We start from the raw sequence: 26,405 nt of genomic DNA, 5'->3' as shown, positions 1-26,405 counted from the left end.
AGATTTTGCCCGCTGCTCCCCACCTCTGGAACTCTCTCCCTCTCCCCATCAGACTCCACCTCTCTACAATCATTCAAACGGGCTCTCAAGACCCACTACTTCATCAAAGCCTTCCAGCTCTCATCCTAACTTGCTGCTACATGCTCCTTCCTCCCTGCCTACCCCATCTGTGTCACTCCTGTTTATCTGTCCCTCCCCTTTAGTATGTAAGCTCTTACGAGCAGGGTCCTCTACCCTCTTGTGCTTCTCCTTACTTTACTTTCATCTACTTCTTACTCCCCACTAGGGCACCTAATACTTGGTTACTTATGCTCTGTTGCTTATCTGGGTGTTATGGTCACTAATGTAGCATTGTATATTATCCATATCCTTGTCCTGTATTGTATTGTACTGTAAGTCACTGGTCACCTATTTGTTTATGTACTGTGTAAGGTGCTGTGGAACACTTGTGGCGCCATATAAATAAATGATAATATTAATAATAGAGCCCTATAGATCACATCTGACTGTCTGCATACATTTGCAGGTGTAAGTCTTTCTAGTGCACATGTGCGGGATGGAAATTTGCATTTTACACACAAACCTCATGAGTTGCACTATATCAGTGCATGGCATCTGTTTCCATGAACGTTACTCTCTGATCCAATTATATTGTAGCTATCATTTAACAAGTACATAAAATATAGCTGGAAGCTGATTGGTTGCTATGGGTAACACCTCCCCTTGTCCTCTATATAAGGTTTGCTAAATCTTCCACCTTGAAGTTGACATTTTCCAGGGGTATAAACCAATGAATTGTTGTCCCTATTATTCAATATTAGCCAATTGGAAAGTATGATTCCTCTCATTCCGTCTAGTAAATCCAACTGCCTACACTCAGGGGTCTAAATGTACTAAAGCCTCGGAGAGATAAAAAAAAAAGTAGACTTAGATAAAGTACCAACCAATCAGCTCCTAATGGTCATGTTACAGGCTGTGTTTGTAAACTACAGTTAGGAGCTGATTGGTTGGTACTTTCTATCCGTCTACTTTTTTCTCTCTCCAAGGCTTAGTACATAGAACTATTAATCTTTGATATCGCTCTAATTGTATTATTTAGAATTCAAGCAAATCATTTATTTTAACATGGCAATTTTTGGAACAATACAGTACACATGATGTAGCTAGCTGTAGCATGTGATGTTTGTACATGTCAAAAGAAAAAGAACAGTATTTCTACTGATGGAACGCTACTAGTGGGGTGTGAACATACAAAACGATTGAGCAGCTGTAAATATGGGGATAGTCAGTCCTCACTAAATAACAGAATATGTACAAACAAAGATAAACAGCGCTCTAATATTAACAGTAAATTGTATATTTATTATTGCATAGGTAATTTACCTTAATAGCACATATAAAAAGCTTAAAACCTATATTTAGGAATACATATTAGTATACATATGTATACATATTGATATATCTTTGCATGAAAACTCTCAATTAGTAAGTCCTGATCGCACAGTGGGCCTAAATCAGACCCGCTCGCAAGCGCAGGACGCTCGCAAGCGGGTCGATGGTGCCCTAATGCGCATGACGAAGGGAGCTCCGTCGTGCGCATGCGTGAGACCCGCATAGCGACAGCCAAGCTGTCGCTCGGGGTCTCGCACCAAAGGGGGCGTGCTGTCGATGGTGACTGACAGCGCGCCCCCTTTGGTGGGCGTGCCGGGGGTGTGGCTGCCTGACGGAGGCATTCCCATGGGAACGCCTACCGTCTGGAGCCGGCCCCACTGACATCACTAGTGATGTCAGTGGGAGTGATTTTGGCTCTTATAGAGCCAAAATCACTCCAGGGCTTGCGGCAGCAGGACCCTACCGCAGGGTCTTGTCGCAAGCCCGATCATCATGGACGCTCGCATGAGCTGTGGGTGGTAACCCACAGCTATGCGAGCGTCCAAGAGGCCGCTCCATTTTTAGGTAGGAGGGCCCTGATTCAGAGCGTCCGGCTCTGAATCAGGCCCAGAGAACAAGTTCATTTGTCCATAATAATGGAGGATAATAAACTAAAAATCAATATCCAGCCACATAGTTACCCAGTCCAGTGTCCACACAATTGATAATATAGGTTGGTTGTGCACAATGAGTTCCCCAAATAGCGAGTGTGTTATGGACTTAGGGCCTGATTCAGAGCTGACCGCTCTGACCAGAGTGTTACCACCCACAGCTATAGCGAGCGTCCATGATGATGGTCGCGATGGTCAACACCATCGCGACCATCGGGCTTGCGACGGAGACCCTGCGGTAGGGTCTCGCTGCCACAAGCCCTGGAGTGATTTTGGCTCTATCAGAGCCAAAATCACTCCCACTGACATCACTAGTGATGTCAGTGGGGCCGGCTCGAGACGGTAGGCGTTCCCATGGGAACGCCTCCGTCTGGCAGGCACGCCCCCGGCACGCCCACCAAAGGGGGCGTGCTGTCAGTCAACATCGACAGCACGCCCCCTTTGGTGCGAGACCCGGAGCGATGGAGAGCCCGTCGCTCGCCGGGTCTCGCGCATGCGCTAGATGGAGCTCCCTCCGTCGTGCGCATGCGCAGTGGGGGAACATCGACCCGCTTGCGAGCGTACTGCCGCTCACGAGTGAGTCTGAATGACCCCCTTAATCAGACGGGTCCAGTGACCAAATAAATCGGTGTCCAGTAAGCGATAGGCAATTCACACAATTCACACAGTGAGTCCCCAGGTCACAGGTCCAGTGTAGGCTGGAATGAAATAATCACCACGTGGCTGCAGCGATATGTTGTTCTGGATCAGGAGGAGTGATGTTAAGTTGGGGATCAGGGAATTTTTAAATTTGGGGGAAAAAAAAAAACAGTGAATCGTTGTTTTGTGATTGCTGATGTATCGGCTCCTTACGCGTGACAAGGCCGATCCTCACACACAGGGTTAGCCTAGATTAGATGAAAGAGCTGGGCGCTGCCTTACCTTGACATAATCTTATATAAAGTTGGTAACATCATTACCTTGAAGTGGGGAATAAGGTCCAGCTCTTATTATAACGATGATATAAGTCTCTTCATCCCTGCTATGATCCTACTTTGCGTAAGCGATCACTTTATTTCTGTCCCATTGCTGTGGACCTGTGGTCCCGGTGACTGCAGGGTCATTAATACCCCAGAACAAGATCTTTTATTGTCACTCACATTTTAAGGAAAATAAGAAAAGTCCCCTCTATTGTAAGTTACAGAAATGACATTCCTTTAGGTCGACAGTTTGCAAAATGGATATTGAGAGCATGATGCTAGCCAACGCTTAGACAGAACCCACCCAAAGAAGGACTGTCACCGATACTGGGACTCATCAGTGCAGGATCAGGGTTTTCTGCTCAACTGAACTGCTGAGAAAGTGTCTTAGCTTTATAAAAGAGGGACTGACTTTTAAATTGTATTATATAGCAGCTTAATACTCTCTAAATCTTTTCATTGGGTTTTACTTAAAAGCTCGAACAGAAGGCACATTAGATTTATTTAACCTTCTACCTGAACATCACATAGTGGTCCTTATACCACGCTGGGAACTTTACCTTAAATAATTTGTCTTTAGATTATTGTAAAGGGAAACAGTCGGAAAGCCGATGGACGGAATCCCGACCGCCGGCTTCCCGTCTGTATAATCCCGGCAAGGGTCATTTTCCCTACGCCGGGAGGCCGACACCTGGCTTACCAATCGAAGGTAAGCAAGGCGACGGTCTCGGACAGCCACGGGGGGGGAAGGGTTAGGTTTAGGGTTCCCGGGGGGGACTAAGGGTTAGGCACCCCCCCTGGAGGTTAGGTTTAGGCTAGGGGAAGGTGGGGTTAGGGTTAGGCACCCCCGGGGGGATGTTAGGGTTAGACACCCCCCGGGGGACTTAGGTTTAGGCGGCGGGGAAGGGGGGGTTAAGTTTAGGCACTTAGAGGGGGGATTAGGGTTAGGCACTTAGGGGGGAGGTTAGGGTTAGGCACCCCTAAGGGAGGGTTAGGGTTAGAGGGTAGAATAGGTTAGAGAATACTTACCTGGGGACGATCGGAATTTTCAGTGCTGCCGGGATGCCACTGTTGGGATTTGAACCGCCAGCCGGTAAATCATGAATCATGAATTCACTGTAGACAGTAGTATTTTTCCTATGCACCCTGTTGCGTTTGTTTATTGAAATACAATGAAAATAGTAACCAAGTATCTGTCTTCATTTTTATAGCAGACCTTGAGCAATAAACACTTATAGGAAAGTTCCCTATGGCAGGCCAGGAGTTAATGCTTGGTGCACAATAGCACAGTATGCACAGAGCAGAGTATATATACATAGTCTCTCAGTAGATGTCTGTATACCTTAAAGTTGTCACATTTCTTTGCATGGTTTGGTTGTGACACTGCTGAAGGCATACAGATCTTTCCCTATGTCTCTGTCTCCATCTATTCCAATCTCTTTGGCTTTCTTAGCTGTGGCAGATGTTTGTCTTTGCTCTGCATTGTAAATGACAGCCTCTTTATTTCACTGTTTGTTTATTTGTTTTTTACTCACTGGGTTATTTATTTTATATGTATTTTTGTTATTTATTTACTGTTTTGATTGTAACAATTGTGCAGAAAAGATAGAGCCTTTTCATCTTATAGAAATAACAAAAGAACTTTTAATTGACTGATATGTGTATGGCTAGATAGATAGAGATAGATAGATAGATAGATAGATAGATAGATAGATAGATAGATAGATAGATAGATAGATAGATAGACAGAAATTAGATACTTATGCAATGTAATTGAAATTAGCTTATTTGTTCCATTTGTAAAAATACAGATACAGGATAATTTATGCTGAATCCTGCAGATGTCACTGTCGCTATTGTCGTCTATGGAAAGACTTCATTTCTAATTAAAACCTCTGTACACACAGGAACAGTGACACCTGCTGTCGATACCACGATACTAACTAGTCAATGATCCATTTCTATCTTTATTTTATTAATCAAAGCACTAAAATATATAGGGGGTGTTTTATCAAACCTTCTAAAGAGGACAAGTGAGGTGTTTCCCATAGCAACCAACTAGATTCAAGGCATCATTTATTTACTACATTTTTGATAAGTATAATCTGATTGGTTGCTATGGGAAACATTTCCACTTGTCCTCTTTAGAAGGTATGATAAATCTCCCCCTATGGTGTACACAAAAAAGTATAGTTACTCTTTAACAATCTAGTTACTATGGGTGTGGTATATTTTGTCGACATCGGCGTACTATCAACATGTTGCATGTTGACATGCTTGGCGTGTCGGAATTGGTCACTTCAACATCCATTGTGTCGATACTGATGAAATGTCGACATCCTTAGAATGTTGACAAAACATCCCTGGTGGTCCATTGGTGACTTACCTGGTCCGGCAGCTCCAGGGGTGTCTCTCCCGGGTCCGGCAGTGATGTCCTGCTGACTTCAGTTGGATTCTGCACAGCTTCCGGTGGTGAGTATTGCTAACCCTAACCTTCGCTGCCGCTCCGTGCAGAATGTCGGTCTTTCATATGTCAATATCGTGAACATGTCGACGTTCTGCGTATGCTGTCATGTTCAAATGTCAACATCGTAGCTGTAGACATAATGATGTCGACATTACAAATTTCAACATTGAAAATGTCAACATTATGACTACAACCCAGTTTCTACATGGGATAAAAATAAGGTTACAGAGTGATAATATTTGCAGCCGCCGGAGAGCATAGGAGACGCCGCCAGAGACAGACTTCCCATGATATATTCTTAAAATGTAGTGAGTAGCCGCCAGGATTGTCCACGGTGCAGGACGGTGCCAATGGAAGTGCCTCCGCTCCTATCCTGTGCAGAAGCGCATTCTACTTACTACCATAGAGGTAGCATGCAGCCACTGTTTGTGCATAAGGGGCGCAGATCTTCCGGTGTCACATGCTACGCGCCCTCACCTCTGCTCTTCTGTACATCCCCAAGTTTCCATCACATCACAGGTTACTGTCAATTTTTAGCCACATGCATTCCACCCCACCATCCTCAACCAACGTCCACCACCCCACTTCTTTATTCTTTCAACTCTGTGCTCTATACTCCGAACCTTATTCCTCCTCTTCTGCTGAGGTCGCCGGAGATGTACTGGCTGCTGACCAGAAGCAACATGGAGTAACCTGAGTACGATAACCATTTTTTAAAAAAATTATCTTTGACCTGTAGATTGGCACCAGTTATCTTTGACCTATAGTGATGGCTCATTACTGATTACCGGGGCCTGGACTTGCTGTACCCAGGCCCTTACTTTAGGTCATGCCCCTTTGTCAATATCAGGGCCTGGACAGGCTCTCTACAGCCATTACACCCCGGTCGGTTTGGGTCCGGTAATGTTTTTAATATAGGGGGACCACTATGCATTTTTCCCCCCCTATATTTGAAACCAGGACTGGCCCTGTAGCCTGGTGCTGGTTCCTAAAGTATGGTGGAACCCTACTCATTTTGTTCCCCATAATTTTCAGAACCAGAACTGGCTGACAAGTCCGGGGCTGGTTATGCTTTTGGGGGGTGGACCCTACGTCATGTTAAAAAAAAATTAAACCTATTTTAACTATTTACAGGCAGAAACATACACAATTCACACTGATCTGTGTATGTTTCAGGCAAACCCGTAGCTCTGGAGGTGCGTGTTTAAAACTTCAATTTGGCAGAGAGTTTGCTGTCATCTCACCCGAGATTGTCATCTCGATTCTTGGTAAATTTGCAAGCTATATCTTTTAGGTAAAAAGTACTTCCGAGTTTGCACGATGGTGATAAATTCGAGTTTGCTATCTCACCCGAGTTTTACGAGTGAGAAGAGAGAACTCTCTATCTCACCCGAATTTGCCTTTAGTCAGTTTGCGAGATGATTCTTTTTGAATAAAGTTGTTTCGACACCAATATATTGTTCAATATTAATGTAATCCTCCAAAATTGGAGTGAATGGTAATTCCTAAAATATAGTTCCCAGTAGTAAAATGACACATTTTGTGGGTTGCGGCGCACTGCTGCCGGGGAGATCGGAGCAGCAAATAGTGAGCGGGCAAGCAGTGGCGAAACAGCTGGCAGAGGTTGCGGAGGTGAGGCACCTGGACAGCGTGGCTCTGCTAGTGGTTAGGCGGCCGTGACCAGAGCTCCCTGCTCCCGGGCTGTCGCTGCGGGAGCAAGCAGGTCCAGGGGGGCTGGAGGGGATCTCAATCCTGACGCTGAAATTCTGATAAGGGAGTTAAGATAGGCATCGGAATACTGATGCCTATCTTAATCCCGACACCGGAATCCAGGAGGACGTGTGCCCGAACAAAGGTAAGCCGGGGCGCCCTTAGTGTTAGCCGCGGTGGGGGAGGGTTCGGTTTAGGTAAGTTAGCGGGGTTAGCCGTAGGTTTTGGGGGGTTAGGGTTAGGCACTAAGTTGGGAGGGTTCGGTTTAGGCACCAAGGCCGGAAACCGGTTTAGGCACTAACGGGGAGGGTTAGGGTGCGGGGTGGGGAGAGTTAGGGCTAGGCTACAAAAAGGGAGAGTTAGCATTAGGGGGAAAAGGGGTGAGGGTAAGTATACGTACCCAACCCCTGTTGGGATACCAACCATCGGGATGTTGCTGTCGGTATTGTGACAGGAGGCATCCCGACAGCCGGCATTACATACCCATTCTGGCTGGAGCAGAGTAGCAGACTCTGCACAGTGGGGGCAGTGGACACTGCACTGGGCCCAGCCGCAGCAGCTCCTCCTCCCATGGGCCTTTGCGGAGTCTAGTAGGCTGAGCTTGCACTGACTCCATGCAGCCTGCCAGCGGCACCCCACAGAGCGCAGTGAGGAGGATTCAGCATGAGCTGCAAAGCAGCAGGGGCGGATGCACAGGCAGCCAGCCAGCCAGTTTTAAAAGTAAGTGACTGTGTTATAAAAATATTTTGATTAAAGTCAACTCAGTATGTAGTGAGGGGTACTGAGCTGATTGCTGTGACGGGGGCGGATGCTGTGTGCTGGCCGGATAATGGGTGATTGGTGATGGGTGTGGCTGTGATCTGGGTGAGGGGTGCTGTGCTGGGAGAGGGCATGGGTTCTGTATGAGGCGTGCTGTGCTAGGTGAGGGGTACTGGATGAGGATTGCTGTGTGAGAGAGGGGTAATGGGTGTTGTCGGCTGTCTCTGTGATCTGTGCTGCTGGTGATAGGTGCTGTGCTGGGAGACATGGAGAGGAGTGCTGGGTCAGAAGCGGAACTAGCGAAGGTGCAGTTGGTACATTGCACTGACCTGGGCCCGCCGCAATTAAGGGGGCCCGCAGCAGTATAATAAGTCTGATTTACTGCACCTCTGCACCACGGGCTGTAACAAAGGAGGATGCCTGGATAGTTGTATATTATGTGCATTTAGCATGTGTTTCTTTAATAATAAAAATTAGCCATGAGCCAATGTATTATTTTTGGTGTCCGTCTATAAACACTAAGCTTGGTGGTTTGATTATCTGCTAAGGGGCACCAACTAAAATCTTGCCTAGAGTATCGAAGTACTTAGGGCCGGCTCTGGGGGCCAAGCTTATGAGATGTTGCTAGACAACAGAGAGGGTGCAGCCAGCCACCGAAAAGGAACATAGCCAACCATTAGAAAGGTCATCCTGCAGAATACAGGCCCTCTTCTAAAGTAGGGGACAGGGGTGTGTCAGAACTGTCCTCTGATTAGCAGGAGGGTTCATTTTGATATAGTTTCCATATAAAGGAAACAAGTACCCAAGTTCATCCATGGTCTCAGACCACCAAGTTGCTGTAATCCGGGATAGGTGGTAAACCCTAATTGTATGAGGACAGGACTGCATCAGACAGGGGCAGTGTCATGTTATAAAGGGGGAATGGAGGAAAGCAGGAAATCATAGACTAAGGCCCCCATTTATCAATGAAGGTAATGGGGTTATGCTTCATTGATAAATGGTGGCCTAAATATTATATAGTGTAAGGTGCACGGTCCTCAAAGTACAGTATATAGGGGGCATTTAGGGAACAGCCTGCAGACTTTATTGATAAACAACAAATCCATTATGGCTACTGCAGAGGGTATAGTTGAAACCTTATTATTGCACTAGATGTTTACCCAGAAAATGTACCAGAAGATCAGCTCCATTGTCTACTGAGGTTTTCTTTAGTTTCATTTGAAATGATTTGCAGAATTCCTTGTAGTGTAACTAAAGCCCAAAATATTAACAAACCTAACACCACCATATTCTCTACACGTAGAATTGACAAACGGGTCATATAGTCTAACAGGTCTATGTAGCGCAATAAGCCTGTGACGCCATTCAATTGTACCTAATGTTACAGGACCGAACATGAAAGACACACCAAAATGTATTCTTTTTGTGGGAATGTGTGAACAACTTGCCCAGAACGATGGAAAAACCAATGCAAACAGATGTACATCAACGTTTCTGTAAGTGTAATGATGTAATGCATAGGAAGAGAAGACAGGGGATCAGTTTGGAATTCTGACTATACACATTATTAGTCACTGTATTGTCTGATACAATTTGCTACTTCCTTCTAGAAGCTGATGAGGGCATTTAGCCTTAAGAAATAATTATTTGCAACATAAATAACAGAATAAACTATAATAAGTAATGAACCACTGTGTTACTAAACACTGATCATATTGAATGACAAATTGACAACGGTTTCGTTATGCATATTGTATTATACACATTAACATCTCTTTTGGACAATTCTATTTTTTTACATTTCTTAACAAATTTAATACAGTGAGATATTTTAATGCATATCTATTAAAAATATTACATTTTAAATTACCAACGTGGGTCCCAGTGCACCCATTAAAACTACTTACTTTTCTTCTTTGTGTATGTGATTTCCGTAATGCACCTCACCTACAAAAATATTATTTTGTTTAGTGATTTAGGTTGTGGTGAAAATGTTATATATTGTAAGGCATCCCTGTTGCCATGTGCCACAAGATTTTTCAGCCATGCATATGGACTTGAAACTTACCGCACCTGGTGGATATAGATTTTCCAATCGGTAAACGCTAAGCACAGTGCGCCTTCTAGACTCACATTGGGCACAAGCTGCATACATACAGTACACATAATTAAACAAATATATTTCAAAAATATATTTTATTTGTCAATTGTAAACGGACATCGGCAAAGCCCTCTTATTTCACAGGCTATATAAAACATAAATGAGGGTCAGATGAACAGTACTTTATGGGTATATGTTTAGTTAAAAGTTGGACTAGCCTGATATAATGGCTCATTTTTTTTTCAACTGAATAACTGTAAGCCAAACTTTGTCAGCTTATTCCCAGATGCTCATTAACTGATATGACTGTGTGTGATTTATACCCCTTTTACACCAACCGAATAACCCGGGTTATTGCCGGGTCGATGCTCTGTGTGAACGGCTCCCAGAAAAATTTCCCGGGTTGATTTACCCGGGAATCTCACTCGGGTTGAGAGCAGGGTTGAACACGGGTTATTCCCGTGTCATGCGGCAGTGTGAACGGGTGCTACCCTGCTTATTTGACCCAGCTAGCTCTGAAAGATGCTGATTGGTGCTTCTGGGTTACTGGCAGATGATGTAATTTGTCAGTGCCCTGCATAGAGAGATGCACATGAAGCCATCGCTTGCCTGCCTAACCTCCTGCACCCCAGCAGCCTGACCAGCAGCCACAAAAGCAGGCAGGCACACAGCCTACCACAGCCAGAACTGCAGCCTGACCAGCAGCCACAAACGCAGGCTAATACACAGCCTGCCACAGCCAGAACAGCAACCTGTAGCAATGCTGTAAGCAGTCCCCACCCCTCTCTTTTGTTGCCTTTGGTGACCATCTTTGTCAGACCTTAAAACGCACCATTTTTAATGACTTCTATAGAGAAAAGCGGGGATTACCCGGGTTCAGTGTGAACGGGGCAAACCCAGGAATAACCCGGGTCAAGTTGCAGTGTAAACGGGGTCTGAAGCCGAGTTCGACCCGGGATTGACCAGTGTTCAAATTCCAGGGTCGGACCTGGGATTTTGGTGTAAAAGAGGTATCAGTCTCCCTAAGCCAGGACCCATACTCTACTCATAGAAGAAGCATAAACTGTATTTAAAATCTGTGTGATAGCTGGAGCCAAATGTGGCAGAGCCATGCTCATAGAGTCAGTGTAGGGACTGACCAGATGGGAAGACCATGACGTGGTTGGTCAGCTGCACAAATTACTGCAATATTTTGGAACTAACATTTCCTGAATTTAAAGGAATTACAGCTTGAAATTCAAGCGAGTGCCAACTTTGTATGATTTTTTTTATGTAAATGGTGTGGCCGCATACCAAAGCACCGCAGATGGTGCTTCGGTATGGATGCCGTGCAGGATGCCGGCACTCAGAATGGCGGCACAGGAATCCCGACACCAGAGTGCCCGCATCCCATCGGTAAATAAGTGGGGTTAGGGTGAGGCACTAGAGGGAGGGTTAGGCACTTTAGGTGTTAGGGAAAGCGGTAGGCTTAGGATACCTACCGAGAGGTCAGAATCCCGACACCGCATCAATACAATACATTATTGTGCGCTTTCACATCAGCTGTATACTGTACACATAAATGATAATATTTTAGGCCCAACTATTGCTCTCAGCCCAATAAAACTCCCAATCTCACATATGATTGCTGCTCCCCTTGACATAAACCCGGGATTCACGGGGTAATAGACAGTATGCAGTCCAAAATGAATGACAATTGGTAGGTAGTGTTGAGCTTAATTAGCCATTTATATAAGTACTCCTAGAAGTTTTTCAAATATTAGGGCTCATCCCTTACCAATATAGGTTATAAAACAGAAAATATAGGATTATTTCATTTAGATCGGGAAGATCAATATATGGCTAAAGGCAAATTACTTTACCGGCCCCGATGAGGTGATTGTTTACATATGTAAATTTTAAATGGGCTGCTGTGCAGTGATTGGCTGACGGCACTGCTATAGTGTGTCTACAGCAGTGTTGGCTAACCATGACACTCCAGCTGTTATGGAACTACATAACCCAGCATGCACTGCTACAGTTTTGCTATTAGGGCATGCTAAAACTGTGGCAGGGCATGCTGGGATATATAGTTCCACAACAGCTGGAGTGTCAAGGTTAGCCAACACTGGTCTACAGCATCTCAGGCACGAAGTGTAATAGGAAACACGTTAGGGCGGAGCCTGACTGTCGCTATCTCACACGGTGGTACGAGCAATACTTGCAAAGTATTCTATGATTTAAACTTGTGTATTAATTAAATCAATTCATGCATGATAGAATGCCCCCTGTTTCCTTTTGTTACAGATTTTATATATATATATATACATATATATATATATATATATATATATATGCTATACAATCGGGAAACCGGCTGCCTTAATACCAGCAGCCGGCCTCCCGACTGTCATATCCCGGCGAGGGTGAAATGCCGGGCTTCTATATCTAGACGCCTGTCATTTCCCCAACGCCGGGAGACAGGCGCCCGGCATCCCGATCGAAGGAATGCGGAGCGCCGCGAGCGGACAGCCGCGGGGGGGAGGGTTAGGTTTAGGGCACCCGGGGGGGCTTAGGATTAGGCAGTGGGGAAGGGGGGGTTAGGCACTTTGGGGGGAGGTTAGGGTTAGGCACCCCTAAGGAGGGTTAGGCTAGTTTATACTTACCTTAGGGACGATCGGGATTTCCAGCGCTGTCGGGCTTCCACTGCCGGGCTCTGCTGATCTGTCGGGCTGCCGCTGCCGGTAATCGAACTGCTGGCCATGCGGCAACCGGGATTCCATATATATATATTATATATATATATATATATACATACATACATACTAGAGTTGAGCGGTTCGGTTTTGGCTCAGTTCTTTTCGTCAGGTTCGGGTCTCAGAACGAGGCAGATCATCTCTCATAGATATCAGTGCAGTTATATCCGTGAAAAATTAAGTTTTGCCTCACTCTGAGATCCAAACTTGGTGGGAAGGTCTGAGCCACAACCAAACCGTTTATCTCTAATATATACATATACTGTATCTATTCTCCCTGACATTCATGGAGAGTCGGGAAGTGTGAAGTGACTTTTATTGTTGGGCAAACTTATTGCATCTGACCTATTTGTCTACAGTATGTGTACTCAAAACATGATCCACCCACTTAGGATACATCCGTTGTTTGGCTGCAGCAGCAGGTAGTCTGACCAAATTACTCTAATTTTAACAGTTCCAAGCTGGATGAAACTCTCCCTGCACTTGTGTCATTGAATGAGCATCAGCAACATCTGTGAAGCCTCATTTCTCCCATGAGATGCTATCTCGATAGAGATTGCAATTCTTCTCCTGATAGAATTGTCACAGAAAAACTTGTTTAATTTGCTGATATTATAACAAAAGTAGCATTCAGGTAATTACATTTGGTGTGTGTTATATTATATAGGACATAACACGGTGGAAAATTGCAGGGTTTTTTTTTCCAACCTAACCTGGTCAATTTTTTTTCTCCCGTAATGGCAATGAAGCAGACATACTCGATAGGATTATAACATGTGTTCAATTTATAAATGTGTTCATTAACTTAGCCCTTTGCCCAAGGTTAAAGACTGCAGGCTTGTAAATATTACAGTGTTTCAATCAACCGAATCCACTCTTGTATCGTGTTATTGCTCGGAGACAATAAGAAACCTTTTAGGCAATTGCTGACTTCATCTGCGGAGTATATTTCCCCTCCAATCTGTCTTCATTGTGCTGAAATGTAACAAAAACTGTCATACTTCAAACATTTTAAACATGGCATTAATTATAAATTCCATGTAATTTGCACAATCTACAGTTCAGTCTTGTGAAATTGAACTGTAACACCTCCTATAATCATCTGAAAATATAGACGCTCATGTGTCACCGGGTTAATAAAAGAGATGTTAATGGATAAATAGAAAACATATTTCCAGGTGAAACTTTGCCCTGGGGATCTTTATCACATTCTATAAAATATTTAGAAAATTAACCAATTCCAAAATACATCTTCGTAAAAATGTACCATGTAGAATAAAATGCCGAAGCGTTAGGGTAAGTTAAAATGTTTTGGTTTTCTGTATGTAAGTAAAGTTTAAATGCTCCTCTGCAAACTGAAAATAGTACATCCAAAGTTATGAAGAATGTGTACTGAAATAAAGATTTTAGAAAATGTAACATTTCCACAAATATTGTTTTTTTATGGGTATACCAATATGGGGCAGAAAAAGAGCCAATCAGGATACAGGAATCTCAGTAACTTGAACAGTGCTGGTTCTTTCATCTTATACCACAGACCTTCAACCACTCAAACTTATTAGATAAAATATTGTGAAAGGATAATGTGAGTCGGACAAGTGTCAGGGCTGAATGAGAGAGGGCTATTCTGGCTGTTTACAGCTCCCCCTCCCAAACACCACATATAGGGCCTGATTCTGAGTTGCATGCTAACCACACGCAATGCTGATATTCACATAGTTGGTAACCAGTAGGGTTAATGGAAGTTGTTTTTGTGACCCTTATGTCACATTTATCTGGTAAAGTAAGCCATGTTTTGAGAACAAGGCTATCTTGTTTGTAGATGTTGTTGTAAATATGTGCTGGTCACTTAGTGACATGCGCATATGAGTTATTGACCTTATTAAATATAAGTGTAGGAAGGTATTTCTCAAGACAATAGCTGGTGACCTTGACATTTCACGTAGGTAAACATATCAAGTTAATATATCGTATTCATAATTGAGGCAATACTGCATCCTGCTGTTTATAAAAGTAGAGTATTAATTTATACATTCTGGGGAGACTCCGCCCTTAATTTCAAGGGAATATAAAGAATATTCATGCAACACATTAAACCTCACTTGGAATCATGCTGATCGGTGCTGCCACATCGACTGATGTTTCAATCTGGGTGTCTAACTCATAGACAAATGGGTCGCTCTGACAGGACTCTTTGCTGAATGCTTACAACTGCTTAAAAGCTGGAATAGAAACCTTATTTGTATGTATATATATATATATATATATATATATATATATATATAAATAAATCACAGGGGCTCTGCACTCACCATAATAACTAATAATAATAAACATAATAAACAGTGGTTCATGAATTGATCAATGCATTTAAGCTTGCAGCCCATCGTCACGGGGCCCCACTTTACTGCAAGTTCGTACTCTATTGCTCAGAATTATAACATGGACATAGCCATCACATTAGTGTTAAACTCAGGGTATGCTATCAAGGTTTAAAGCTCACAGCAACTTTGCTTTTAAATGTGAGACAGTTACCAAGCACACCTGTTGCAAAGCACCTAGGAAAACAGCTGACACAAGTTAGATAACTAGTTAATATGGGCGCATGAGAAAATGTGATCACAAAAATGATTAATTATAAAAATTAATCATAATAAACAAAAAGCACTAATCCACTAAATCAAGCTTACACACACTAAGGGGGTGTTCAATTAGGCTGCGAAAAGTCAAAATCGGCAATAAATTATCGCCGATCATGTAATTTTCGCATGTTTCAATTATCCCTGTATTCAATTACAAAGACTTTTCGCCGGTTCGAAAAGTCTTTTAAAAAAAACAAAAAACGGGGGATAAGTTTTCACCAGCCTTTAGCTGGCGAAAAAAGTGCAGAATTGGGGTTTAGGGGTGCAGGCTTAAAAAATGTCATGCACTCATGGGAAAAGCCCCTAAAAACGAACTGTCAAAAAAAGTAAAAAAAAAAAAAAAAATAGGGACACCCCAAAAAAATTATTTTCAATTTGGGGTAATAAAAAAAATAATAATTGGGGAACAGTGTTTAAAAATAGCCAAATAGATTCGGGGGTGTTCTACAAGTATGCGGCAGGTGTTTTCTGCAATAGGCTATTAACGGCAAGTGCATTTTTGCTGAATTTTTAAAAAATAAATTTAGGGACTTAAAAATATGCTAGTAACCATTTTCAAGTACCCCAAACTTGATGTGACAACTTAAAAAAACGAAAAAATAAACCTAAGTGCTCTTCTGCATCACTTGTTCTAATATCGGGAAAAAACACCTGTTGCTGCTATTTAAAAATGCAGAACACATTCTGCGGGGGTACCCACAGTGAGCCCCTATATCTGAACATCTTTAGGGGGGGTCCTAGGAACAAAACCCAAAAATTCCCGAATTTTTAGCGATACTTACCTTTCCGCTGGCTCTCGTTTTCGCTGCTTCATAATTGAAAACGGGGATAGAGCGGGCAGGCGCCCAATACTTTATCCCCAGAAAATCAGCGATGTGGAGCGGAAAAGCACAGACTTTTCGCTCCCTAATTGAATACGGGCCCAAGGCTGGGTACACACCTAAAGATTTTCTGTCCAACCATCCAACTTGTTGATTGGTTGGGATGAAAATCTGGTAAGGTATGGGAGTAACTGATGATCAGCAATTTGCTCCTAAAGGCCAGAAAACAGATGAAAATGGTCGTCAGACAAGTTTGTTAAATGTTTGAGCTAAACTATTGGTTCAAACAAAAGTTTTTGTCCTTTTCCGGCGTTTGGGAGCAAATTGCCGATTGTCATTTGTTTTCATACCTTACCAGATTTTCATTCCAACCAATCAACTAGTTGGATGGTTGGACAGAAAATCTTTACGTGTGTATGCAGCTTAAGCCCTCTGGGACTCTTTCTTTTTTTTGGGGGGGGTCTGGAAGAAAATGTGGAGGAGTGAGGGATTCTCACAGACAATGACCGTGCAGCTAAAGTGAACTTTTGGCCTATTCCACGGGTACGCCTCCTTTGTTTTACATTTGTGGTACATTAGATGTCCAAATTATTCTAAGTCAGAAACATGTCAATGATTTCGAAGTCCCAGGCAATGTAAAGGAGAACTGTGTGCAGTCCAGAAAGTCACATCTAAAACAACCACTGAAAGAGAGAGAAAGGTGTTTATAATTATAAGATTGTAGGAAAAAAATCCATTTCCCCTATTTATGTATCTAGTGATATGAAAATATTAAACCTGGCTGTCCTTGTTCTGTTCCTATACAGTGTATGCTTGTTGTATCACTTGATACAATGATGACAATATACATCTATATACCATAGCTGCTCACTAATTTCCAGGGACAATTAGAGGTTTTAAATCATTATCTCTGCACTGTCCCCGTTATTCTGTGTACTGGAAAATGCTAATATAAGGATACAGAAGGGAAGATGTCTCAAACCTTCTATAGAGCATAGCAACCAATCAGGTATCATTTTATAGAATGTACTAGACAAATGATAGCTAGAATCTGATTGGGATGCTACAGGCAATGTCTCCGCTATCAACTATATGTCAACTATCTAACGTTTGGTACATATCCCACATAATAACCAAGATCAAAAAGTAAACCATGGATTATAGTCCTCAAATGTCTTCCTAGACTCTCATACATGGGTGTCTATATATTATAGCCATTTCGCTAGCAAAATGTGTTTGCGCCAGTTAGGGCATCTCTGTATCTACTAAAGCAGTGGTTCTCAAACTCGGTCCTCAGGACCCCACACAGTTCACTTTTTGCAGGTCACCCAGCAGGTGCACAGGTGTATTCATTACTCACTGACACTTTTTAAAAGATCTACAGGTGCAGCTGACTATTTCACTAGTAATTATGTGAGGAGACCTGCAAAACATGCACTGTTTGGGGTCCTGAGGACAGAGTTTGAGAACCTGTGTACTAAAGCATTACCACTCAATACTGCTGACAGTAGACCTTGTGGATAAACTACTAGCCGAATTTCACCAGTGAAAGCTTTCCCATGCTTTAAGGATCCTGTAATCGATACCAACACCTGAGTATGGCTGTAATGGGGGCAGCCCACAGAAAAACATCTTCATTTATTTAAACTTTTAAATGTTTTTGTTTCATTTTATTTCCTTAAAAAAAAGAAAGCAAAACCGGATTACCAAAGTCCAGGCTTCCAGTTCATCTGCTCATGCACATGCCATTAAATCACGACAGTATCTAGTACCATAAAAAGAGGATTCTTGGTCACTTACCGTTGAACCCTTTTCTCTTAAGCAGGCTGGGGGACACTGGACCATGGGATTGTGGATGGGGACTAAGGAGCTGGCACTTAAACTAAAAACTGTAACGTTAAATATAAGCTCCTCCCCCCCACAAGCCAGTGCATCTTCAAAAGAGCCCAGGAGGAGAGGCAGTAACCCAGTGAAACTGTTAAAACAACAAAACAGTAGGGAAAAGACAAATTGAGACTAAACCCAGCACAACTGAGCGTGAGGGAGAGAACGCAGTGTCCCCCAGCCTGTTTAAGAGAAAAGGATTCAATGGTAAGTGACCAAAAAACCTCTTTTCTCTGGCAGCAAGGCTGGGGAACACTGGACCATGGGATGTTCAACAGCCACCCCCAGGGGAGGGAACTCTCAGGCTGCCTGACCGGAGAACTGTACCTCCAAAGTGGCCGTTGCCAGAGACGAAAACCTGAAACCGGTAAAAAATAAAAGTTACAGATGAAAAAGAAAAACTAACTAGCTGGGGCTGCCCCCTGGAATCGTGCTCAACTCCACAGGCACTTAAAACGCACTGGCGTGTGGGAAGTTTCGGAGGGGAGGCGCTTATATTTAAAGTTATAGTTTTTAGTTTAAGTGCCAGCTCCTTGGTCCCCATCCACAAGCCCATGGTCCAGTGTCCCCCAGCCTTGCTGCCATAGAAAGTTTAAATATTTTATACTAGCTGTTGTGCCAAGTATTTTTCCTCCCTCTTCCCCAGAAATCCCATCTCTCTCACCCCTATCATATTCCGTCTGTCTCTTCTTCCCTCCTCTTTGTACCTCACATCCTTTCCACTGTCTCTTTTCATACCTTCCCCTCATCCACCTCCCGCTGGGAGTACTGCCGGACAGCTCTTTCCAACAGGTCCACACAACAAAGTAAGCAGGCTGTGGGGTGTCCTGCTCATCCAGCGTCTGGCACTTCCATATCCTGCCCTGGAAGCATAAAGAGCAGTTTGATTATGTGGTTTGACCACAGCAGCTCCCTATAGGGGGGCATAGAGGACTGGAGACATTGGAATTGTCTGCATAGGCAACATAGCCAGTTGTCAGCATTCGTGGCAGCGGGACCCTTTTAGCCAGTGGCTGGCATGGTGCGTCCGCACACGCCACCTTCCGATCCTCTCTGCGTATGTCATAGAAACATAGTCTTGAGGGATTATATAGATTTTAAATTAATGCTACCTCATACAAAGTAATTAATAACAGATACTGATACCTGTAGCCAGTATACAAAACAAAAAATTATATATATATATATATATATATATATATATATGCAAAAGAGAAAGGGAGAGCGCACGTATCAGTAAACTGGTAACACTTTAATCAAAAAAAGCATAGCTCACATACATTTAAAACTGAATATAACGGCATGTCACTCAGCCTCCTCAATCCGCTTTGTCTCCACGACATATAGCGTCTGTCACGGGGCTGGTCAGTAGATCCACGCCATGCTGCCGCACGAATGTCAGGCAGGGAAATCCTCGTTGGGACTAGCGTTTGACGTCACCACGTCCTCCGTAAGGCAAGCCATGTCCAACGCGTTTCGTCACTATCGGGACTTCAAGGATAGTGACGAAACGCGTTGGGCGTGGCTTGCCTTAAGGAGGACGTGGTGACGTCAAACGCTGGTCCCAGCGAGGATTTCCCTGCCCGACATCCGTGCGGCAGCACGGCGTGGATCTACTGACCAGCCCCGTGACAGACGCTATATGTCGTGGAGACAAAGGCGGATTGAGGAGGCTGAGTGACATGCCGTTATATTCAGTTTTAAATGTATGTGAGCTATGCTTTTTTTGATTAAAGTGTTACCAGTTTACTGATACGTGCGCTCTCCCTTTCTCTTTTGCATAAACCCCAGTTGTGCCTGTGGTTACGGACTTTTGGGATGGAGCTGCACTGACTACTAAAAAGACAATTTCATTTGGGACTGATATCATCATTGGAAACACTGGACTTTGTGCGCATATATATACATATATATACATATATATATATATATATATATATATATATATATATATACACACACACACACACACATAACCTTCATAGCTTCCATTTCTAATTACATCCCCTTTTACAGTCCACAATCTCACACATCATCTATCTCTCACATCCTCATGACATTTGGCAGACATTCCTGTGTGACTGGATCATGCAGCCCACCAAGAAACTCTGCCGTCTGGCTGGAACAAAATGCAATATATAGCACCTATCCTTGTGTATCACTGCCTATTTCCCTATAGATTGTAAGCTTGCGAGCAGGGCCTTCCTACCTATATATCTGTCTGTTATTACCCAGTTTTGTTCTATTAACGCTTACAATTGTAAAGCGCAACGGAATATGCTGCGCTATATAAGAAACTGTTAATAAATAAATAATAAATAAAGGACTGGAGACCCTCTTAAAATTACAAGTAATAACATTATGTAACCAAAACATAATTATTATTCAATGTTATATTAGTTTAAGTGGAGCTAAATTATTAAAACTACTAAAAACACATACCTTTGTACAAACAGGGAAGAATACAGACATTCTTGGGGAAAAAAAAGAAGTATATTTAGCTTTCAATAAGTATTCATGAAATATGTATGGCTTCAAATTTTCAGTCACATTCAATTAGTTCCACATCATTTAACATTTTGCTCTTCTATTCAGGATTCTAAAATCAACTTAGCAGTGAAATATGCAGATAGTAAACATTGTGAGAGCACAGCCATCTGAAAACCAATGCACTGGTGTCTTCGAGAATTTCGTGTATCATATCATTCCAGCTAAGGCAATTCACTATTGTAAATTAGGATGCATACACACAGTTTGATGCGTTTACAAATGCCTTCAATCTACGCTATTTAAAAAACACACATCTGCCTACTCTCCTGGAGTGTCTGGGGGACTCTTGCATTTCACAGAGATTTCCCACACTCCTGGGAGAGTAGAACAGATCCAGTGAAGTAGGTGGTATGAGGGTTTGATGATGCAATTTACAGTGAATTGCATCATTGTAGCCACTGCCCATGCAGCACGCTTTGAATCGCACCATTGTAAAACAGGAATTAAAGTTTGGTGACGCCATTCATGGCAACCAGGCCTCCCACTAGAATCATTCAAATGTCAGCAAGTAGGAGTCAAAACAAAAAATGTTCTTCTACATGTGGAAACTCTACTTATAATGTGCTGCCAATGACAAGAACGCAAGTTTTCAACTGTGCAGCAGATGCCCTGAATAACATCATTAAACACACACACACACATTACAGCATAACAAGTTAAATGTATTTTTTATCAAATAGATTAAAATTAATTTTATTTTAACACCCAGTTACCTTGGCTTAGAATCGCATCTTCACACCAGTGCCTACAATAATAGATCCAACATACATTCTTAGCACAATATGAACTCCTCAACTACAAGTTCATCTAAACTAGACTGTATAGGTCTCCAGCAAGATTATAGGACTCACAATAGCCAGATCTAGATGTCAAAAATCAGACAGAGACAGCACATCTTCTCTGAATGGAAATGGAATTCAGTCACTCACACTAGTGTAGTTAATTAAAATTAGACCGTTTATCAGAACATTAATGTTTTCCCCAATTATTCTTCCTTTATCTTGCTTCTCAGACTGACTTAATTTTTATGTATGCAATTTACAAGTGATATAGGGAGACATAAATTGTGCTACAACCATGGTATAATTAAATTCACTTTGCCTGGGTGACCTGATATTTACCTGCAAGCAACAGACGCAATATTTTATCACAAAATGTTTTATTGTACTCCCATTTACATGGAAAATAAGATTTAATAATTACACTGAAAAGGACATTGAATATCTTAATTAAGAAATTATGCTCCACACTGCAGTCTGACTCGAGGTAGATTGCAATAATATAAAATGTAAAATATATAAAATAATCTATTTATATACCAAAATATATATATATTTTTGTACCAAATGTCATGGGCCAAAGACTGGGCCAAAGACTGTTAGATATGGGTTTAAATTTGAGCTTGGAAAATATTTTTTAAGTAAAATTGCAAATAACTTTTGGATATTTGGTGGTACGGTCTGATTTTCTTGAAGAAAAAAACAAAACAAAAATATTTCATAAATCATTAGCTGTTAACATTCTAAAAAAAACGATTCTATTTACCACTGTATATATAAACTTGTAATTAAAGAGGCCACATAACATACTATATTTTTCTACTTTAAAAATGTATGGACAAAGAAAAATATAATGTTTACACAAGATCTGACCCGCACTCCACTCAATACTTTATGAGTCAATATATATACAGGAACTAGGAGGCCAGCAGTGTCATAAATAGTGACACTGTTGGATTCCTTAGCCACAGCTGCTATGTCTAGATTATACTAGACCATGTCTTCATATATCAGGTTCTCAGAAAATCCGATGTAACTGTTAGAAGAATCTATAAATTAAGTTCACTTATGTCTTTTTCACTTTGGTCATAAAAAAGTAATTTATGAATAGAGATATTTTTTTATAAACAATACAAACATTTTTTATCATCCAAAACAGTTGCAAAAAAAAAATAAAAAAAATAATTGTCCTAATTCTAAATCTACAATTTCTAATGTTATGCACTAGATGCATTTGTAATGTTATGCACGTCTGTAAGCTACTGTAAAGAATATGTTGAATACCACAAATTTCCAAAAAGACAGGAGTAACGTGTTGACCGAGTATTAAGAAACAAAACTGTAAAAAAAATATTAACTTCTCACTTAACAGTTCCTCATAAAGGAATTAAAACATACCAACTTTCTTACAAAAAGTTTTATTAAAATACTGACATTATTAATGTAGACCCTGTTATCTGTTTACAGAAAACGAAGATCAGTACTGATACAAAAAAATTTCCATCCCCAATATACAGTAAAGAAAAATTCTTACGCGTACATGGCAGAAGTTCTTAAAATAAACAACCTAATTTAACATTCACAAATTAGTTTAAACAATCAACTGCCACTACTGCTTTAATACATATTACAGTAAAAACAAAAAAGCTTTACAAAAGAAGAAAAAAAAAAAACAGGAACAAAAATAATATCTATATAACTGCTTTTCTAATCACATAAAAATCTGTTCATAGCTCTCTTTCAAACACTAAACTTTTGGGTAATTATACCCATTTTGAGGTAATAAATATAGTATAGTTTGTGATGGTGCAAATACTATGATAAAGTAAAAGTCAAGTGAACGGAATAGCAAAAAAAAAAAGTCACAGTTGCTTTTCATTTTATTACAATTCATCGTGGTTCCTGGTGAGATCTTCGCCGTAGTTTGTGGCCTGGCTACCCACAAACATGTTCCAATTCTGTAATATCTCGTCTTTAGTCAACAGTTTATCCTAGATGGAAAAATATCAATATTAAATAGGAGTCTGAAAACAAAACAAAAAAAAACAAGAAGCACTTTACTACAGTGTCATTATGTTACTTTAACTCTTTACTGTGAGGGGCAAAGAACTAGTCCTTGATGACACCAAAGCACGTGAAGCAACAGCCATTAGTAACCTTAAAATTCCACCGCTGCAACAAAAGGTTTCACACCGATTGGAAGTATATTTTTATAGCTTAATAGATAACTCCACCTAATACAGAATTCTTGCTATGTGGTTTTGATGGCTCTCTGTCCAACGAAGCACTCTCCTCTCCTACTAAAAGAAAGTTTCTTTGAAAAGCACACCGATATGGTCTTCCAAACTGAAATTTGCGTTCTCATGAACAAGAAGTTAATGGAGAGGAAACAAACAAGCAGTACGAGCAAATAATCTGGACTTTTGGTAGTCCTCAGACTGTAGTTTCTTCAGTGGGCCCAATCAGGGACTTACAAATATTGGGAGGTATGCCTACACTAGTCTTTTGGTATAGAGGCATAATGTTGACATTCAGAATGTCGTGTAGCTGGCCAGTTGGAACAATAATACTGAAATGTATTGCCAGCTTTATAGAAAGTATAGAGAGAAAGAATTTGCAATGCCATCACTGATGTTTAAAGGTGTATTCTAGCATCAAATATTCATCCAAATTAGATAATTGCACTCAGTGGACCATTTTCTCACAACGATTCATATTGGAAGGGGCAAGCTTTAAAAAGTTAAATACCAATTGAGAAAACAATTCTAACTGCATACAGCACGGTCTAAGCAAACTAGAATATAGGACACTTTAGAAAGACAGGCAAGACCATGCCACTGTCAAATAAAAAGCACTTCTTTAAGTACTTCTAAGTTTTGACCTCTGGGAATCATTGGGAGAGTGAGGGGGGCAGTATGAAGACTGCACACTCATCACGGTCTATGTGAAGGTCGTCGGTCAAGTTGATTACTTTTGCAAGCTGTATGCGCGGGTAATAACATAGCGCGCCATTGAACTGCTGAAGCGAGCCTACTTGAATGCTGCGTGTAATGACTGCGAGATCAGGAACCACCCTATATAGTTCCTGGTTTCACTACCACGGTCCTCACAGATGTAAGTGAACCACTATCAGTTTGATATGCCGCTTTTATTATGGCACACCAGGACAAATACACAAGTATGCGTGGCATAACCGCGTGCCATGGGTATAGCTACTGCGGAACATTCTCCAGCACGGTCCATTACAAACATAACAGTTCTCTCCAAACAGAAAGGGCAATAAAAGAATGAACCAACCACGCTTTTACATTTTCAATAAGCCATGAAGTGAATTACTCATCGCAGATGGACCCGACAGACATGGCTGGTATTGATTTAAAAAAAAAAAATCAAAAAACAAAAACAATTAAGCTGAGGAAAGTAAATACCTTGTCCAAGTCTGACTCATAGAGCAGATGTCTGGCTTCTGCCTGTGCGTGGTCATAATCCTCAGGAAGAATCCAGTGGCGGATTTCATCTTTGTCCATTTTTCCATCCTTGTTAAGGTCACGGAAATCTGAAAACTGCTCCCTTTCTGTGGCTACCCAGTCAGGTTCTGGGACCCCCTCTTCGTGGGAAAACATGTCCTCTAAAAGAGACAAACAGGGCGCCTTTTCAATTACTAAATAATTTTTTTCATAAAGTTTTGTTTTCTCTTTTTGTATTTTTTACTACAATACATTTGAATTCATTTTGAAACAATGGGGTTATAGGAAAAAAAAAATGGGAAAGTCCAATCAAACAACAATAATCAGAGATCTTCCCATATAAAACCATACAGCTCAAAAATATTAAGCACTGTTCACTTACGAGCACATCTGGCACAGAATACAAAAACCATCAGCATTTGAGAACAATCTCAATGAGGAATCTATAGGAGGCGCTCAAGGAGATTTTGTGTGTAAAGCTCTACAATTGGGGTTGGAGGTACAGACTCATCTTGCAAAGTTCTCATTATGGTGTCTAGATAGTGAATGTCGACTAAGTTCAGTGTTCTCCCCATGCTGTTTTATGCGGGCGAATCGCCCGGTAGAAACAGCCCTCCGCCCAGCACTTCCCCCTGCCGCATTCCTGGTCACCCTCCGCCTCCTGGTGTGGAACGCTGGCCTCTGAAGCGACCGGAGGCTAAAGAAGCCTCCGATTGCTTCAGAGGCAAGCGTTCCCAGTGATGCGAGTCTTGGGTCACTGCATATGGGGCCAGTCTGGGGGCACTGCATATGGGGCCAGTCTGGGGGCACTGCATATTTCAAGTTTAAATCATTATAAGGTCAGGGTTTAAAACATTTTATTATTGCGAAGGCCCCACCCGGCTACTTCTTGATAGCACCCGGCTGGAAAAATTTTCTGGGGAGAACACTGAAGTTTATGTACAACTAGTCGGTGTATTACCATGTATGCTAGTGATATATTCTAATTTATATATTACTCAGACTCTACTGATTATAGCTGAGAGAGGAGATGGTTGTTTCCAATGAATTACAAAATAGCATTTCATAGTCCGTAAATTATGCCAGATACATTAATGTGTGGTTTGTTTTTTTTTGCAAACCTGGAATAGCTCTGGTAAGTAAAGAGAACTGAAAGGAGTCAGGAATGCGATATTTGTTAGATCGAAAATAAGACGATGAACGTTCTTCCATAGAAGAGCTATTTTTATGACAGTTTTCATATTTTTGGAGCAAACCAATGCAGACAGCCAGTTATAAGGTCTTAACTCTGGGTCCTGTAAGCAAGCCATTGACCATAGCCGTCTCATTTGTGTGTAAGTGACGGGGACACTTTAAAATGTAAAGTAGATCCTATTTGACTCTTAGGCTGTATTCAATTAGTTCCGCACCCGCGATACTTTTTTGCATGCCTACATCGCGTGTTTTGCATGCGGAAAAGTATAGTGTGCACTCCCGCTATTCGCCATAT

The 26,405-nt window shown here is 41.8% G+C and overlaps 1 protein-coding gene across 2 annotated transcripts in view; it reads right to left on the bottom strand.

The window, feature by feature from the left end:
* Positions 1 to 21,894: 21,894 nt before the first annotated feature.
* Positions 21,895 to 26,405, bottom strand: part of RCN1 (reticulocalbin 1) — a 38,012-nt gene continuing 33,501 nt past the window's right edge. For both annotated transcript variants that reach the window (XM_088470433.1, XM_088470435.1), the window contains exons 6-7: positions 24,878 to 25,077; positions 21,895 to 23,440 (exon numbers count right to left, since the gene is read on the bottom strand). In XM_088470433.1, coding sequence (XP_088326559.1) covers positions 23,333 to 23,440; positions 24,878 to 25,077 — 308 coding nt within the window. In that variant the 3' untranslated portion in view covers positions 21,895 to 23,332. The remainder of the gene's footprint in view (positions 23,441 to 24,877; positions 25,078 to 26,405) is intronic.

This window comes from Taudactylus pleione, unplaced genomic scaffold (genome assembly GCF_031769625.1).
Source record: "Taudactylus pleione unplaced genomic scaffold, aTauple2 ptg000100l, whole genome shotgun sequence".
In the NCBI taxonomy this organism is placed as follows: Eukaryota; Metazoa; Chordata; class Amphibia; order Anura; family Myobatrachidae; genus Taudactylus; species Taudactylus pleione.
This window is presented reverse-complemented; position numbering and strand designations above follow the sequence as displayed.